The following is a 17,204-nucleotide window of genomic DNA, read 5'->3' on the forward strand; positions in this document are numbered from 1 at the left end:
TTACGTTCGCGCATAATTCAATAAACTAATCTAAAACAAACAACATCGCGCGTGTATTATTTCCTTATAAAACGAAAGAAACTTTTCGGACAACCTAAGAGGTGGCTGAATTGATTACAACATCGGATTAACAGGTTACAATTTACGCTTTATTCCAACAACTTATAGGCAAGATAGTTACGCTCGATGCGTATAGATATAAGTTAACTGGATGACTGATCTAAAGTAGATATAGACAGTTACGCTCGGTGCGTATAGATACGAGTTAAACAGATGAACGGTCTAAAGATGGAAAATCAGTCACGAGATGTAGACTGATCTAAGGATGACAACTGGTAAAGAGGCGTCGACTGATTTGACGATGAGATACCAGCGAAGTTCGGTGACGATGGTGTCGCAGAGGAAATCTCTTGCCGAGCGTTGGTCGCTTCGCCGTTGGTCGCTCGCGGGTGAAAATCCCGGGAAAAATGGGAGAACCCAGGTTTCCCCATTTTTTACCCTATGGAGCAATAACCATAAGGAACGTCTCTGCTCGAATATGTTTTACAACGATGAAGCGCCCTAGGGGTAAAATTCAAATGCTTAGTTTTATCACAGTTCCTTAGGATTATCGCGGTCCGACTAATTATATTTGCATAGCTAGTGGTCGCCTCGACCGAGGGATGAATTCCGGGTTACGCAAAGAGTCACCGGACGTAACAGCCGATAAAACGACGGACTTGCGTACGTAGAATGCACGCGACGTATGTACAAGAATTGCTACCGCAAATATCGTTGTTTTCGCAAACGAACGGTAAACGAAGCGTAATGGAAAGTAAATTTGATCGAAGCTTCTCGCGTATATCTCGGGAATTAAGGGAACGAGCGGCGGCAACGCGTATAAAGAAAAATTGCTCGGAATGACGAGCTTGACGATACATTTCAAGGTTATCGAAATATCGAAATCTCCCTTTCCAGATAATTGCCGATTTCTCCTCAAACGATACGATATTTATTAAATTTTCGCTGATTGTTTTATCTCGTCGTTAATATCTAAAGGTCGGGGTTGATATCCAAATGACTAAGGTTATCTATAAAAATGCTTTTTATGTTTATTTACACGTAGATCTTCTCCTTTTAACAATGCCAATGATATATTAACACAATATCGTAGTGATAAATTATACGTATAGTAGTGTCAAGATGACCGCATGCCTTTTCATTTTTACGGCTATTACGTGTACCATTGTTCCTCGAAACAAGAACGAAGACTACTCGAAAGTTTATGTAATAACGCTACAGAGAATACCACTTGACGTTACTCGCTACGATCGCTTTCAATTGTCGTTATTCTTTTCTCTTTTTTTCTCGTTTTGTTGAACTTTGTTAAATTTGTTTATCGCTTAAATACAACGAAATTCACGCTACGGGCTATCGGCGTATATTAATAAAAGAATCTTTCCTTCACCGATACGTTCACCCTTTCTACCTTTTCGTTTTTCGATATTCGCGCAACGTACTAGACACGATGCCACGATGACGATGGTGAGTAGTTATACAGCGCTCGACTCGCTTTAGCCATTTCTTTTTTTTTTTCGTAAACAATGATTTTTCTTTATATTCTACGAAGAAATTTATCCAACGCGCGTATCTTCTCGTCATTAGCGTTGACGCTATTAACGTAATTATGACACATTTTCTAAATTGCTTGTGTCTACGAATTCGTCGAATTTCGTTTCTACTAACCGATCAACGAGCAACTAAAAATATGAACACAGCTAACAAGCTCTGTTGTACTGTGTAAAGAATACAAATGAAGGTAAAGCTTACGATTACAGGAACTAAAACTGAGTACGAATGAAAGATGACTAGAGATATCTCATCGGAAAGTTTGCGAAATCTACGTAACACGATCAAGTTTTTGGAAATCGTATCACACGTGGAAAAATTGTTTAAATATTTAATTCGATGGCTTATTATTATCGAAAGATCTTTTTCTTAGAAAACGTTTTCACGCGAGAGAAAGATTATGATTGAATCGTGTAAAAATCCTAATCGGGAATATGTCTGTTTCGTCGATTCGGTATTTCATATTGCAAAAACTTAATTTAAAAAACTATCGAACGAAAACGTGTGTGAGAAGGATTTTGATGGACTTTTTCAATTGTACGCTAGGTCGTGGCACAAGATTGAAGCATCGTTTAATTAGAATCTAAAGTTACTTTTCAAAAATCGAGTTGTCTTCGTAAGAGTGTTACGACCTATAACTGCTTTAAGTATATTTATTACCAAACGCAGTGTTAACATTTACGCGAATGCTGTACAACGTTAAGTCGTTACGTAACCAGAATGCGCAGTACCTACCATACCTAGAAAAGATGTTTTTCCCGCAGGACGTTATCGAGTATAGTTTTGAGGGTATGTATATTTTTTAATGGATTTAAAATAAAAATAAAAGGGAAAGGTAATACTGCGCGGAATAAACGTGTATAAATAACGTATAAGATATTTAATGAAAAATTTCTGCTGTTTATTTCTTTATTTTTTATCGGAGGAAAGTATAATTCGTCGTTTTTGAATTTGCTTAATTTGGCACGTGGCTGTAATACATAATCGAAGAATAGACGAATGAAAATTTCATTAACAATTTAATACGTAGGATAGATACCTTTATGCTTTATCGTAACGTAACGTAACGTAAGATTCAACGTACGTGTATCGCGGATTACGTTTGCAGTAAAAGTAACGCGGCAACGCGTACTAAACAAACTTTTAACTTACGTATTTTCAGAAATGTGATAGTTTCTTTAAAAAAACATAGGACGTAAAAAAATATTCCGTAATTTTAAGTCACGAAGCGAAATGAAATAATACGTTACATGTTTTCCTTAATTTTTATCAACGAATGTTTAGAATCTCCATTTATATATATATATTTATATATATATATATATTTCATTGAAAAATTTGAACAATCATTGTTACATTAACGATCGCTATTATGTTTCTAACAATCAAGAGCCCACTACATATACCTATAACGAATCGCTTGTAAATTGTATCAATTTATCGTGACAGAAATCGATGTAAAGCGGTAGACGTATTTACATAGCTTTGTAAAAACGAGACAGAATCATCGATACTCAATTTCTCTGGCGTGAGAGAACGAAATACGAAAGAAGCATATTAGTCGTAAATAAAGCAATATCTCTTTCAGCCGGAAACGAAAGGCAAAGGTAATCGAATTTCCATAGGAACGATCGTTTTTAATGCTATTTCGAAGTCACTTCTTCCAGCTGGTTACGTTACTATTATTCGGCGAAGACTCAACGAATCGGTTAATTATTTAATGACTTGTACACGCGATCAATATCAGCAGTCGCAACGACCTAATTTACTGACAATGCATCGAAAAGCGGTCAATGAGAATGCAGTGAAAACGACCCACATTCTATTATATATATGTATGTATATTAGTTAATACATATATGTAATATATGTATATATATATATATATCATAAAATTCACACTTATGAAAAAGACATCTCGTGTATATATAAATATATATATATATATAAATATATATATATTTATATATTTCAATTAGATAGATTAACAGCCGTGGCCGGACCAGCCTGGACACGCGGCAGAAACGTCTTAAACTGTTTCTTCCTATCAACGCTTTTTTCTTTTTTTTTATTATTACCTCTTTTTGTTTGCAATTTTTATTCGACTTCGAATCGCATACCGTACAAAAGTGCAGTATATAATTCGTAGCCGTTGAGACCAACGTGTACGACTTGATCCGATAACGATCGTTGCTCCGAATGCTTGCTACTTCGAATTAATTAGCTTTACCTTTTACTTAGTTCAACTCGTTCGTGTTGCGCATCCGATCATCCGACGAAACGTTAGGTCTTTCCGGTTAATGCGGTTATTAATTACACGTTTTAACCACGAATGCAAATTTTATTTCGCATCCAACACGTTTCTACAAGAGACGAAAGCGAAGCTCGCGAGAGTTTGCGACATTATGTATATATGACGCTATGTAATAGTAACAATAACGCGTCGTACGATAGTAATACGTAAATATTATTAGAAAATCCCTAGCAAGTCGCTTCGCTCTTCAAACTTAATATAGGTACGCGTGAGTTTCCATCGTTGGAACGAAATGCAATGTTTTTATACTCGAGCACATGCAATTTCCGCCATCGATCGTTATCGAATCAGCCGGCACATCTGCTCTCTGGATGCATGCGTGCGTCAGTATGCCAGAAGTATATGCACTCATGCATATGTAGCCATGTAAGAATACCTTTTTATATACATACACGCGCAAATGCATATGATTTATACTCATTTATGTATCGTTTATATATTACGCGCAGATATTTTAACGCAACAGTTACCGAAGAACCACGGATATGTACAACAGGTATATGCCCGATCGATACAGGGTGTACGTTTCTTTCGTATGCACTCAACGTTTATATCCTTCGAATTCGATTCGATCAAAAAAGGATAATCGAGTGGATCAGCTCAATTTATATTGTTCCCATTGTCTCGCTCCGAACACGACCAATCTTATCGATTTAATGTAGAACAATGCAAAATGTTCGCGATCTACGCATTGTCCTTTTCATCTCGGTAACTCGTCGATAACGTTTATTCGAAACGATCGTATCAACAATGATAGACGGTTGCGATTCGCCAGACGCGTTTCTTCGTACCGAACACGAACGAGCGACATTGTCTTTCTTGGTTTCCTTGCTAGGAGCAGCAAAGACGGAATCGTTCGTTTCTACAATTTGACGTTCAAAGTTTCGTGCGATCGGAAGATGAAGAAAGAACGCTTCGATGTTCGCACGCGCGTGCCGAGTACGTACGTTCGTAAAAAACTCGATCGCGTGTTTTTAAATCTCGTCGAACGTGGATTTCGTGCTGCTCGATCTCCTTATCTGCTCTTCGTCCCCTTAGATTTCCCCTCGAATTTCCCCTCAAATTTCATTTCAATCATTACGGTTTTATCGACGAAAAGAAATTGAATACTGCGTCGTTTACGTTGAAGCGGCGGCCCTTGAGAGCTCGTTGGAAAATACGATTAATGAGCGTGGTCCCAAAAGTTTTAAGAAGTAGTTGTTTCTTTCTAGCGAAATACAACGTAGCTTCCGTCTTATAAATATTCTCAACAGATATTTCGGAATCAGCCGTAAAGAAGGGACTTCCAAGCATAAGCGCCGTTACGATCGACGAATCGACGGAACCACGAGAAAACAATTTCAAAGAATCTTGCTGTTCCATAGCAAACAGGCTGATTACGCGATACGTGTTATTACCGTAATTCGATCTTCGTAAGTCGACGTTTACGCGTTCAACGTCCAAGCTGATACATTCGCCAAGATCAACGATTCTAATATCATCTAATATAGATATTTCGTGTAAGTCCGTAGCGACGCGAATGCTTCTGAAATGTTCAACAACAAATAATAACTTGATCGAAGAACTATCGCTGTAGTATTCCTGTTCTACCGTTCGAAAGACGTCCGTTGTAATCGATGATATTCTCGATGCGGGGGTTTTGTCCGAGACTCAAGGAGCATCGAATTTAACTACAACATTTAATTACCGTTATTAGTAGCCCTTGTTTGCCTCTATGTATATACAGAATGTTGCACGATAGTTGCCTTACGCTACGTAAATACTGTTTCGCTGTGTAAACGTGCTTTCTCTCGTGTATTTTGTTCGTAAAAAAATCTTGCGTCACCACGAAACGTTATTAACGTGGCGTACGTTACCTTTGAACAAAGGTTACGCGTTAAAATGAATGAAATTAATGCTTAACAACACGTTGAATCGACAGATGCATAGATATCATATAAATACTTATCCAAGTATTTATACCATATATTTATACAATATACATACATACATATACATATTGCACTTGCAGTTTTCATGTTGCACTGCATTTCGATCACATCGAATCGATATATATATATATAGTATTTAGCCGAGATTTTTTTTTTTTTTTTTTTTACAAAATTTCCTACTATTTTCGTAAATCTTTCAAGAACAACGCAATCTCGAGGGTAGTTTTTCTTTTTTTCATACAGAGTCGTACAGAGTTGAATTTTGGTCATCGCGAATCTAAATATGCTTTAACAAAATGAAATTTGTATCAGTTTCTAATGTAATTCAAAGTCGTTCGGGATATCATATTACAAGATATTACACATGTATATTACAATGTTACAAAACGCTACAAATGTAGATAACGCAATAAAATAACGTGTTGGCTATTTCTAAAGTAACGCAACAATTTGATACAGCGTAAAAATCGACTTTAACAAAGCTATTAATAGCATTCATTTTAATCGTCAGAAGCGTACACGGTGTTTTATATTTAAATTTAAGGTAGCTTCTTGTCAGGCGTGAACATTTCACTAACTGTATATACACAATTCGTTTACCTCGTAATTACAACGAATACACATGTATTTTGCTTGTTTCCTCTTTTATAAGTTGTACCTAAAATCGATCAATGACTTTACTTACTCGTTAAATGTTAGCAAATTTTGGAATAAAATCCGCGTATTAAAAACGAGTTTTACTTTCGAGTAAGTCTTGTTGCAAACACGTATATAATTAGCGAACCACGATATCTATTCTCGTTCGCGATGTAACCATCGAATTTTCCCTTGTCTCGTGATACACGTGATCGTTAGATAGACTCGAAAAAACGGGTAAAAGACGGATGAATGAAGTGGTGTCCAAAAATATATTAAGGAGCGCAGTAACGTCACGAATTTATTCAGAAACATTATCTTTGTATAATTCTGGAAACGGCATCCTATGAGACAAAATATCAAGTAAGTATTTAGCAATTTTTTGAAAGCGCTCTTCTTAAAAAGCGGTTCGCTCGGTCAAACGAAAACGGCCGACAAATTTTCCGACAGAACGACGTTTGCCGCTTCTAGAATCGAAGGTCAAGAGGAAGATCGTGCGTGTTCCGAAATTGTTTGTCACGATTCGTTGAAACTACCGTAAGCTTCGTTAGGATAAATACATGGAAGACAAAGGATAATCTTTAATCGTGACGTTGCTGGTCCACGGTAGATAGATTTTATAATATTATCTTTTTCGCTAATTATTTCCACCTATTGTATATAGAATTATACCATGAAAATTAGGCAAAAGGTTCCGACGAAAGACTCGAAACCGAGCGGAGCGTAACGATCCTTCGAACGATCGGAACGACGTTTAAGAGTGAAAAAGAATCGATACTCCTTGGTCTCATATATTTCATTATCTATAATTATATTCGCTTAACACTCCAGGAGCAGGGAGGCAATGATTGTAAAAGTAACACCGACGACTCTACTTTCTCGCTTTTTCTCTTCAGTATCAACAACGTTATAATAAATATGACTTCTGAGTAGCAAGTTCACGCGGCTTAATATTTCTCGTTTAAGAGTTTTCGTTACAGAAAATCCGATCGTACGCTTGATTAGATACAATAACCGAGAAGATAATGTAATTATGTACATACATATATTGCCAGCACTGCGTCCTCGTAACAAACGAATAATTAAAACAAATCGCCACAAGTACGTGTAGACTAGAACGATTCTTGCGCTGAATATGATCCACGCAGTCAATGGGAATATGGAAATAATACTGCTGTTTCATAGATTTTTTCTTCTCTATTTAAATACTAACTGTAACAGGTAATTTACTTTATAACTTTAACTTACTTCATTGCGATTTCGAGAACTTTACCTTACGACGAATCTTTCCGCTAGAATGCTGCTTGCTTAATCGTGGACGAGCTTAGCGTCCTATTCGTAAAATAATTTAGTTACGTTTTACTTGAAGCGCACCTTTAAACATCGATGATAGAGCTTGACTAGACGTCTCATTTGTCATTCCTAGACGCAGATTCTCACTTTGTGGGACTTTACTCTGCTACTTTCTTTTCTATGTAGAAGATGGGACAGGCTGATGTAGAAATAAAGTATCAATCGAATATCGATCAAAGTACCGATAGACGCTAATACGGCGAATCTTATCAATCATCGATAGAAGAAATAGGACGTTACGTATTATACAAATTTTATACACAGATGAAATAAATAAACTTCCATTCGTACGGTACTCGTTTAACGTGCCTCGTATATACTTTTTATTTCCTTCGATAGAACGCCCGGGGGGGAAAAAATGTCACACTGCCTGGCTCTGTATCGTATAAACGTTTCGTGTTACAAAGTATATACAAAGAATGAAATAAAGAAAAGAGAAGTGATCTGTTATTGTCGTCGAGTAGAGTCTTCTTTCGTATACAAATTTGATGTACAAATAGCAATAGCGGCTATTTCAGGAAACAAAGCGACGTTGCTTCGAAAGAAGTGGGGGATGGGTTTTCAAATTTTTTCAGACGAATTATTTTTCACAAAAGAATTGCATAAAAATTTGTGCAGTAGGTCAGATAACGTTGCTCGATCGTTAAAGCGCAGCGTAGGAACGTATCCTGATAAGATAAAAACGAATACTTATGACTGCATGATCGACATTCACACATATATTGATCGTGATATTCATAATAATTATAGATTATTATGAATAAAATAACTTCTAAAAACGAGTCAGGTACTTAAAGTGCAAGCGTTGCAATTATCATATTCGAAGGACAAGTTAATATGTACTTATAAAAATGAATCAGGTCCCGTTGTAAGTTATGTTCATTTAGAAATTGTCGGTTGGCTTCATTCTCGAAATAAAATTAACCGGTTAGGAAATGTTTTTCGTCGTAAAAATCCTCTAGATTCGCGATAAAATCGACGAAGCCCTTTTATCATATTATACACAAACGTTCCTTGTAAGTATAGGTATATACGTGTATTAAAATATATTATATAGATTAGAAAATATATATACATGTATGTAAAAAAATATGGAAAAGAGATTTACATTAATTTACAATCAAAAAAAAAAATCAATCTAATCGAACTAAACTTTGCGATTAAAAATATTCCTTCTTTGCCATTCTTTGGAAATTATCTGGAAATTCACCGGAATCCGTAGAATTTCATAATTCTAATTTTTCTTCGAGGAACTGACGTTTTGGAGATTATGCGAGATTACGCTTTTGTACATTTACTGTATGATAATACTAATATGACTAGAGAGGTGTGATCGTAAAATTAAAAATGATGAAGCACGCGATAAAATTAATTTTCAGAGTTTAAACGAAGATGAGGTAAACATGCCGTTATGTAAAAATTTTTGGGCAGCGCGTAAACGTGTTAACAGGATTGTTTGAACGTATCGGTAGCTTGGCTTTCTTTTTTTCTTAGAGCTATTCGACTCCGGATGCGCGTGGTTTACAATTTCACGTCCAATCAAACTCTGTCTGAACCGATGATACCGTTTGTCATCAACACCGGTTTTGTCTCCAAGTAACGGTTTAAAGACTCAGATTATGCAGAATCAAGAAGCAGTGTCGAGTATAATTAGGCATCTTTTCGCTTATTTATCATTTATATCGTAACGTTCGAATGCTGATTACTGGTGGAGTTTTCTCTTTCTTTTTTTTTTTTTTTTCGAAACGATACGAACGATATTCGAGGTTTCTTTCGTCAAACATCGCCACAAAAGCGTCGGATAGTTTCGCATTTGCCTTCCGAAGATTCGATTTACCTCGAATGCAATGATTTATCGTAACTTACGGTTGGTTTCTCCGAGTGGCGAAGATCGATGAAATCGATGTCGCCCTTGACTGCCACTATGACTTCCAAACCCTTAATTTTCTTAAGGATACCTTCTTCAAGTGAAGGGCCGCGTTTAAAATATCAGACTCGCGAATATCTTCGCCATCGGAGTGAACTTCCCTCCTACGACCGTGCATCAGTAGACGATGTCTCAGCCCTCTGGAAGTTGGATCGGAAAGCGCTTCCGAGACAGGCATCTTCTCCTTGCTGGAACCTGGCAAGGAGACCGATCTTCCTACGGAAAAACCTTTGCTGAGCCTATCCAAGGTGGCTGGCAACAGATGCCGCCTCGGTATTGCTTGTTCTCTTTCTCTCAGAATGAATCTTCCGAGCGTCTTCCAAAAGGCTTGAGTACTGTACACGTTCTCGTCATCGCGTAAAACTCTCAACTGTCGACTGCCACTACCAACGGCTCCAGCGCCTCCCCATTCGAGTTCTTCCACCAAAGCAAACTTCATCGGATCCTCCATTCTTCTGGCCTTCACTAAAGCCTGAGCTAGAACATCTTGAGCAGAACTGCTTACAGGAACACGAAGTATCGCGTACGGTATATCCGGCGAAACGTTATAAATGCAAACTAAGAAGGTGTCAGCTTCGTCCCAGATATGCGTGGATGTGTCTCTTTCGGAGTCGAGCTTCGAGTGACCAGCTGTACTCCTTATAGAAGCCAGCCAGGCTCTGCTGCTAGGATCATCGCCTACCCTCTTCAAGAGGAAACGCCCCTGCCCTTTCCATAAAGCTTGCGCTTGCAATGGGTGCTCCGTTGGATCTAATACACGTTGAGTTGGAAGTTCTTCCCTGTCTCTTTTCTCCCAACCACGAGAGACTTCTTCCACCAAAATATATTCGTCGACTCGATCCGCGGATATTCCAGCTTTCTGAAGAGCTTGTAACATTACCTCTTGCGTCGTACTATCCTGCGTGACTTTTAATATAGTGTACGGTTCCTCCGGTATCACGTGATAAACCATTAGGAAGAACATTCTCCTCTTCAGCGTCACTCCGCCTAATCCAGGATCCACCGTAGTCAATTTTTCCGGTTCTTTGCCCGACGACGGCCGCTTCGACGATTCTTTGTGATCGCGGCAACACGTGTTATAATCGAGGCTCTCCTCTTCCAGACGGGAATAAATGAACAGCGTGGACAGAGCCAAAGGTTTGTTTTTACAGGAACGCAAACGTACGTGTCTGTAGCCGGGCTTCAAGCATTTTAATGGAATGACCCTTTGGGCGATCAAATGATGGGAACTTGCTTCGACGATGCCGAAACGCAGAAAGGCAAGGTCTTTGAACATTACTTGAAAGCAAAATTTCTCGTTCCAAATAGGATTCAGCGCGTTGTTTTGTATTATTTTCGTTTTATGCTTGGCACAGTCGATCGGAATGCCGACTAGTTCGATTTCGACGTACGTGCTGGCGACGAAATTTGTTGGGGAAACATACTGGCCAGAGACTATTGAAAGCGTCAGGTGTGCCGAATGTAGCCCGTCGAATTCTTTATCCCAAGGATTGAAGCGTCTGGAAACGAGTTTCATATTTTAGGCAAGCGTACGTTAAGTCGAAAAGATATACCTACGTTTCAATATATTTCGATGCATTTCAATTTTTTATATTTTTACTAGACTTTGTTATTACTAATTATTAAAGATTGAAAATCCTAACAAGAAGTCGAACACGATTCTCGACAATAACGAAATGCGCAAATTGAATCGAAATCGTTTATAAATTCAATAAAATTTACGGGGATATTTTAACTATTCTTAACGCGGAAGCAATTTATCGTTAATAATAGAAAATTATCGAATTGTAGGACAATCTTCTCGTGCTAAAATAGTTACGAATATATCCATTTTGTAACAATTTGAACGAATGGAAGATTTTACAGAAAGGGAGATACATATTTCTGTGCGTACCTATACATCATATGGCCTTTGTCCCACATGACCGAAGGTTTCCTAACGTATCCACATTGCCCATTTTGCTCGAACATAGCGGCGTTTAAATTTAATCCTGCGTCGTCGGTTTGGTAATTTAGTGCTACCATTTGAATACCAAAGGCCCAGAAGATTACGGGATTGAAATTTGTCGAATCGATACGCATTCCAGCCGGATACGTTCGTATTAACTGAGTTTCTGCATGGGCGACAACCCCTAAAGGTTGTTTTCTGCAAATCTTCTTCGCTGTGCTTTCATTCAACGAAGAACATTGAAAGCAGGCTGGAACGCCGCGCGTGAATCTGAAATATTTCACGATGATCAAACATCTATAGATAAACATTCCGAATCTTTGTACTACGTACATAACGACGGTGCTAGCAGTAGCCGATCACACGTATCAATTGAATTGCAAAATCATTCGCATAACGTACACGTTATTGTTACGTACAATTGTTAACGTTCAAATGCTATTAAGAGTTCGCTAGAAACACGATCTATCGAGAGTAGACGTCGAGGTTCGAGCGGCAGCGATTCGTTTCAACGATCAACGTTACGTCGAATTGCGATAGAAAGCCAACCTGAAGAGATTTTCAATATTGCTGCCGCCGCTTGCGAGCGAAGCCGATGTTGATAAAGACTGTGGCGATCCGGAAGAGGCACCGATGCTGGTAGCTCCTATTCCAGCGATGCTGTGTCTTTGAACCGGTCCAGTGTGCGGTTGGTGTCGCACCTTCCCAGTGGCTGTTGTTCCTGGTGTAGTGTTCAACCCACGAAATTTAATAGCTTGTAAGTAAATCACCAAATCCGAAAGTTCTTTGGCAATTTGGCTACTTTGTTTTTGCGACTTATCGTCGACCGCGGAATCTGACTTTAGTCGACCATGCGGCGCCTGCATCCCGCCCAAATACCTTTCGTAGCTGGAAATGGAGTTATCTGGAAGGTAAAACTTTCGCGTTAGGTCGCTCGTTAATTAAGTAATTAGTTAAGTTCTTGTGCTCGATAGTTTCGGATTAGTTTGTACGATGGTTTTGACGTAACTAAGTTACTGCTAGGTGAACAGAAAAATGACTGCAGTTGCTTCGCTGCTCGCTTTAAATTACCTGCGCCCTAGCAATATTATTGTATGTCGTTCGCGTAACTTTGTAAAATATCACGCAACTCAGAGAATTCTTCTTTACAAGAAAGAGATATTTCTAATTTTTAATTTTTACGAAACACGTAGGATATCCGCTTGAACGGAACACGGGTCAGCTATGTTTTAAGATAAATATCGCCATAGTTAATTAAGAGAACTAGGAGTAGAACATTTACCGTCGATGTTGTCATCTTCATCGTCGTCTTCCTCATCGTCGTCGTCCTCGCTAAAATATTCGGCGACGGAAGCGCTGCTTACGTCGGTACGCATTTGTTTCATAGACGAAGCTCGATCGGACATGAGCATTTTTCCACGATGACTCAAGGGAGCGTGCGTCAAAGGACCAGCGGGTTCTACCACCATTTTCTTGTTTTTGATTAATATTCGGTAGCGCAATTGCGATGGCGATGGCAGTTGAGGGTCGTCGCTAAAGTCCGTCTCAAACAAGAACTTTGTCACCAGTTTTTCACCAAATACCGACTGAAACAGAGTTCACGTAACTTTGCTTCTCAAAGTTCCATTCGTTTTTCTACAAAAATATCCCTGCTACGTAAAACGTCACGCCAAGGTAAAAGAGGTATGAATTGCGAAAGTTTGAGGCGCCTAAAGGGGGGGGGAGGAGGGAGGAAGAAAGATAATAAAAGGAATTATTAATCGACGACGGAAAATTTCCTTGGCGATCAACATCGTTAGACTAAAATCGACAGAATAATATTATTTTTATATTAGATTGCGCGGACATTGACGCGAAAGTGATTTATAAAGCGAACGTTTAGTATTTTTGAGCAGAGGTAATTTTGTCGACAATTTGAAGATATTTGCCTCGCGATTTAGAAACGACGACAGAAACGGAAAGTAGATAAAAAATTAATTAACGGACGCTCGCTTCGTTTCGCTCTGTATCGCTCATTGTCCGAGACATGCAATTAATCGAATGTTTGAAATAATAAAAGATAACGTACTTGAAATATTTGGGCCATTCGAGCCTGTTGACTCTGCGAACAATGATTCTCGATGGAGAGAATCACGGGATATGGAGAACTGACGAAAGCACTTCTATCAATCGCCTCTACGACCAAGCGAAATGGTATCTTGGTAGTGAAGGTGTGACCATGGTAAATAACGGGAGAGCCATCATCGCCATCCCAGCAATCGAGCTCTACACACCTACATCCTGTTAGCAGTACCTGCAAAACCAACTTACCGTCACATCGAGTATTCTACCTCGTAGATTTCACCTACTGCAAATACTTCGAAATTCCTTCAACGTTTCGCAAACGAAAACCGGATTACATGCTTTTTATACAAATAACCAACTGAGAGAAATAATACGAATACGTTTTAATTATCGAAGTATGCCAATTAATATCTCGCGATATCGTACAAATCGGGGGCTGATGCGTTTTAAAGTAAGAAGCGCGCGTTACACAATTTTACAACGAAAAAAGGTAACAAGTAGGTTTCGCATCTCAAAAAATTTCCTTCTCTTAGTCGCACGACTGTTTCTCCGAGATTGTATCGCATATTTCATATTTGTACGATAAAGATCACGGTTGAAAAGGCGAGACCAGGCTTTCGTTTACCTGAGAGTAAAGCTGCACCGAAGATTCTCCCTTGAGTTGATGGCCAGTTAAATAAGTATTATGCGAGCTAGCGATGTAATACTGGGACAATGGCTGCTGCATTTCAGTCTCGAACGGCGTCGCATACTCGTTTGGGAAGGCATAATTGTCCTTGTCCATCATGTACCGTGCAAAGCCCTCGAAAGACAAACACCATTGTGTACGTAGTCCTGGGTCCGGTTCGTGTCGCTGGAATCAGAGCAAATCGTCTCGGTTGATCGTGCTACTTGCTATGTCTTTCTACGCCATTGTATCGCACAGCATGACCTCAGGATAACAGCAGTTTGTCATGACTGTTACGCATCCTAATTCAAAGTAATCGAGTACCGTGCCATGATGCTTGCTGATTTAGGCGAATATCACAGCTTATGACTCGGTAATCGATACGATCGAACTTGAGACGAACTGTAAGAAAGCAGCGATGGTTCGTTCTAAATCTTTGTATACCTTAACCAGTGCCTTGATTTCGTCGTCGGTTAGTTTTTCTTGCTGCCGAGATTCCAAAAACTTAGTGAACGTCGCCAGGGTGATTACTTGCGATTTCGAAGTGTCAACGCCGGAAGAATTATTAACGATGCTAGCTGCAGCCACGGCGTCGAAAATTTGTTTCTTTTGAAGATTGCTGCTGGTTTTGTACTCGTGACAGTCTATGGAGTTATTTCTCGTCAAGAGACCTGTTTAAAAATATTTGCATATTTATAATGCCGTCGACGTGCAAACAGATAGAAACGATACGACGTTGTTTTTATGCAAACTTAACATTCTAAACACCTTACGTTTCAAATGATTATTTCTATATATCTTTGTCGAAAACAAATACCCCGTACACTAACATTTTCTTCCGCCAATGAAACGATTACGATCATCCTTCAGCTAAATTAATTGATTCATTAAACAATTTATTGTTACGCGTACAGAATGGACCAACGGCTTTCGTCGTTTCAAGTATCTTGCTTGTATCTAGAGATACGATAAAACTTTATTTACAAAAATTGTGCCATCTTACGTAATACGTCAGGAATAATTTCTTTTTCTTATACTACTTTTTATTTCCAGCAGAGCAACGAACGTTCGAACGATCTCAACGAGCAACGCGAGATAGTTCGATACTGAACGAAGCGTTTAAAGTTGCGTGTATTTGCGTCGACGTCGATCACATTCGATTTGGGCATACGCCACATGAGAAAGTATAACTCGTAGTTTCAGATCTTGGAAAAATCTTCCACGAAAGAATTATTACCGAGATATTACGATATCGTGCAACCGTGGTAAATAAAATTTTTCACGTAGGAACGTAACGAAGTAAATTAAGGTGACTAAAATTACCAGTCCGTTTTGCATATTTATCTATACGCAAGAAAAATGAGGTGTTAAACAGAATTCAAATAAATATATGCTAAAATACTTTAGATAATGTATTTATGTAACTCATTTATAAAGTCTTTGTAATACATGATAAACTGCTTTATTCGATTAACTTTATGCCAGAGCGTGATACAAAAATATCTGCAGCACAAATTATATAGTCTATGTTTATCCTCTGGACTTTCATATAATATAATTTCATTATTTTATATTAAATACTAATCTATTCTTATTCGTTACATACAAATTCATACTCTATTATTTAATATATTTTTATAGGTCCATTTTCTTCTAACAATTACGGCAGGTATATCAGATCAGTCTATACAAGGTGGGTATAAGAAAACAACGAGAAAAACACAAAGTTAAATCCACTGCAATGTACGATGTACCTATTTGGTATTAGCTTGCACGATCTCTTACCAGTCTGATGATACAGATTTTCGATCGCGACGAATTCGACGATTCGTAAGATCACTTTTACGAATCACGTGTCTTTAACAAGCGAATAAAGCTTTTCACTAATCTGATATACGTATGCGCGACGTGTGTGATATGTATGTATGTATGTATAAATTAACAGTAATCACTCTCGTTACAATATAAGTTTGAAAATAATTAAATACAATTTAAAAACTCAAACAAAAGTATATTTTACCCAATACAGATTTTCATTATATGTAAATACATTTAAAGGCAACAGTTTACTTTTCAAACGAAACGTTAAATCATAGATAGAAAGAAAATTAAGATAAAATTACACGTATAGATTAGGTTCATAAATGGAGATTTAAATGAAATTAGATTTAGAATCGAAAATATTCAGTGAACAGTGGAAACTGACCGATTCGTTGAGGGGTTGCGTCACTGGTTTGCCTCAACACAGGCGGCCGTACATTAAAGTCTCTCAAAGAACCGTCGCTTTGACTACGACAAGTGATCGCCAGTTGGCCGAATAGGTCGCGTAAATCCTTTCTTGCTCTCAGGCTGAACGAACGGAACAACGCGACAAACTCGACGAAGTTCAACTGAGTTTCATATATTATGGAACTGGCACGTGCCTTCACTTGCCAAGGTGCTTCCACTCCACCTGACATTCCAGATCCGTTTTTATCCTTGTCCCTGGCGACGCATAATAGGCTGTGTAAATATCGTTTGAAAGGAAACATGTTATTTCAGTAGACTTAAATAGAAAGTAAGTTTTAAGAATAAGCTGCAAATTATGGACAATACTCGTTTCTGTAAGTGTCAACATTTCTGTACGACGCTAACTCCTCTTGCCATATACGTACGTACGTTTAATAATTTGTAGTACAGCGGGTTTATCTCGTGTAAAAAGTTTTAGTCTAGTTTAGTTTAGTTTTGAGTTACGTCGAGTCTCATCCTTTCCCACG

General features: G+C 38.3%; 1 protein-coding gene across 7 annotated transcripts in view; it reads right to left on the reverse strand.

Moving 5' to 3' along the window:
* Positions 1–1,295: 1,295 nt before the first annotated feature.
* The window catches only part of LOC122567143 (1-phosphatidylinositol 4,5-bisphosphate phosphodiesterase epsilon-1-like), a 132,749-nt gene continuing 116,840 nt past the window's right edge, over positions 1,296–17,204 (reverse strand). For 6 of the 7 annotated variants that reach the window (XM_043725397.1, XM_043725398.1, XM_043725399.1 and 3 more), the window contains 8 exons: positions 16,655–16,950; positions 14,893–15,119; positions 14,407–14,634; positions 13,786–14,010; positions 13,000–13,303; positions 12,267–12,621; positions 11,664–11,987; positions 1,296–11,268 (listed from right to left, as the gene is read on the reverse strand). In XM_043725397.1, coding sequence (XP_043581332.1) covers positions 9,765–11,268; positions 11,664–11,987; positions 12,267–12,621; positions 13,000–13,303; positions 13,786–14,010; positions 14,407–14,634; positions 14,893–15,119; positions 16,655–16,950 — 3,463 coding nt within the window. In that variant the 3' untranslated portion in view covers positions 1,296–9,764. The remainder of the gene's footprint in view (positions 11,269–11,663; positions 11,988–12,266; positions 12,622–12,999; positions 13,304–13,785; positions 14,011–14,406; positions 14,635–14,892; positions 15,120–16,654; positions 16,951–17,204) is intronic. The other variant, XM_043725402.1, reaches the window with a different exon arrangement.

The sequence above is a fragment of the Bombus pyrosoma genome, linkage group LG4, assembly GCF_014825855.1.
Source record: "Bombus pyrosoma isolate SC7728 linkage group LG4, ASM1482585v1, whole genome shotgun sequence".
Lineage (NCBI taxonomy): Eukaryota > Metazoa > Arthropoda > Insecta > Hymenoptera > Apidae > Bombus > Bombus pyrosoma.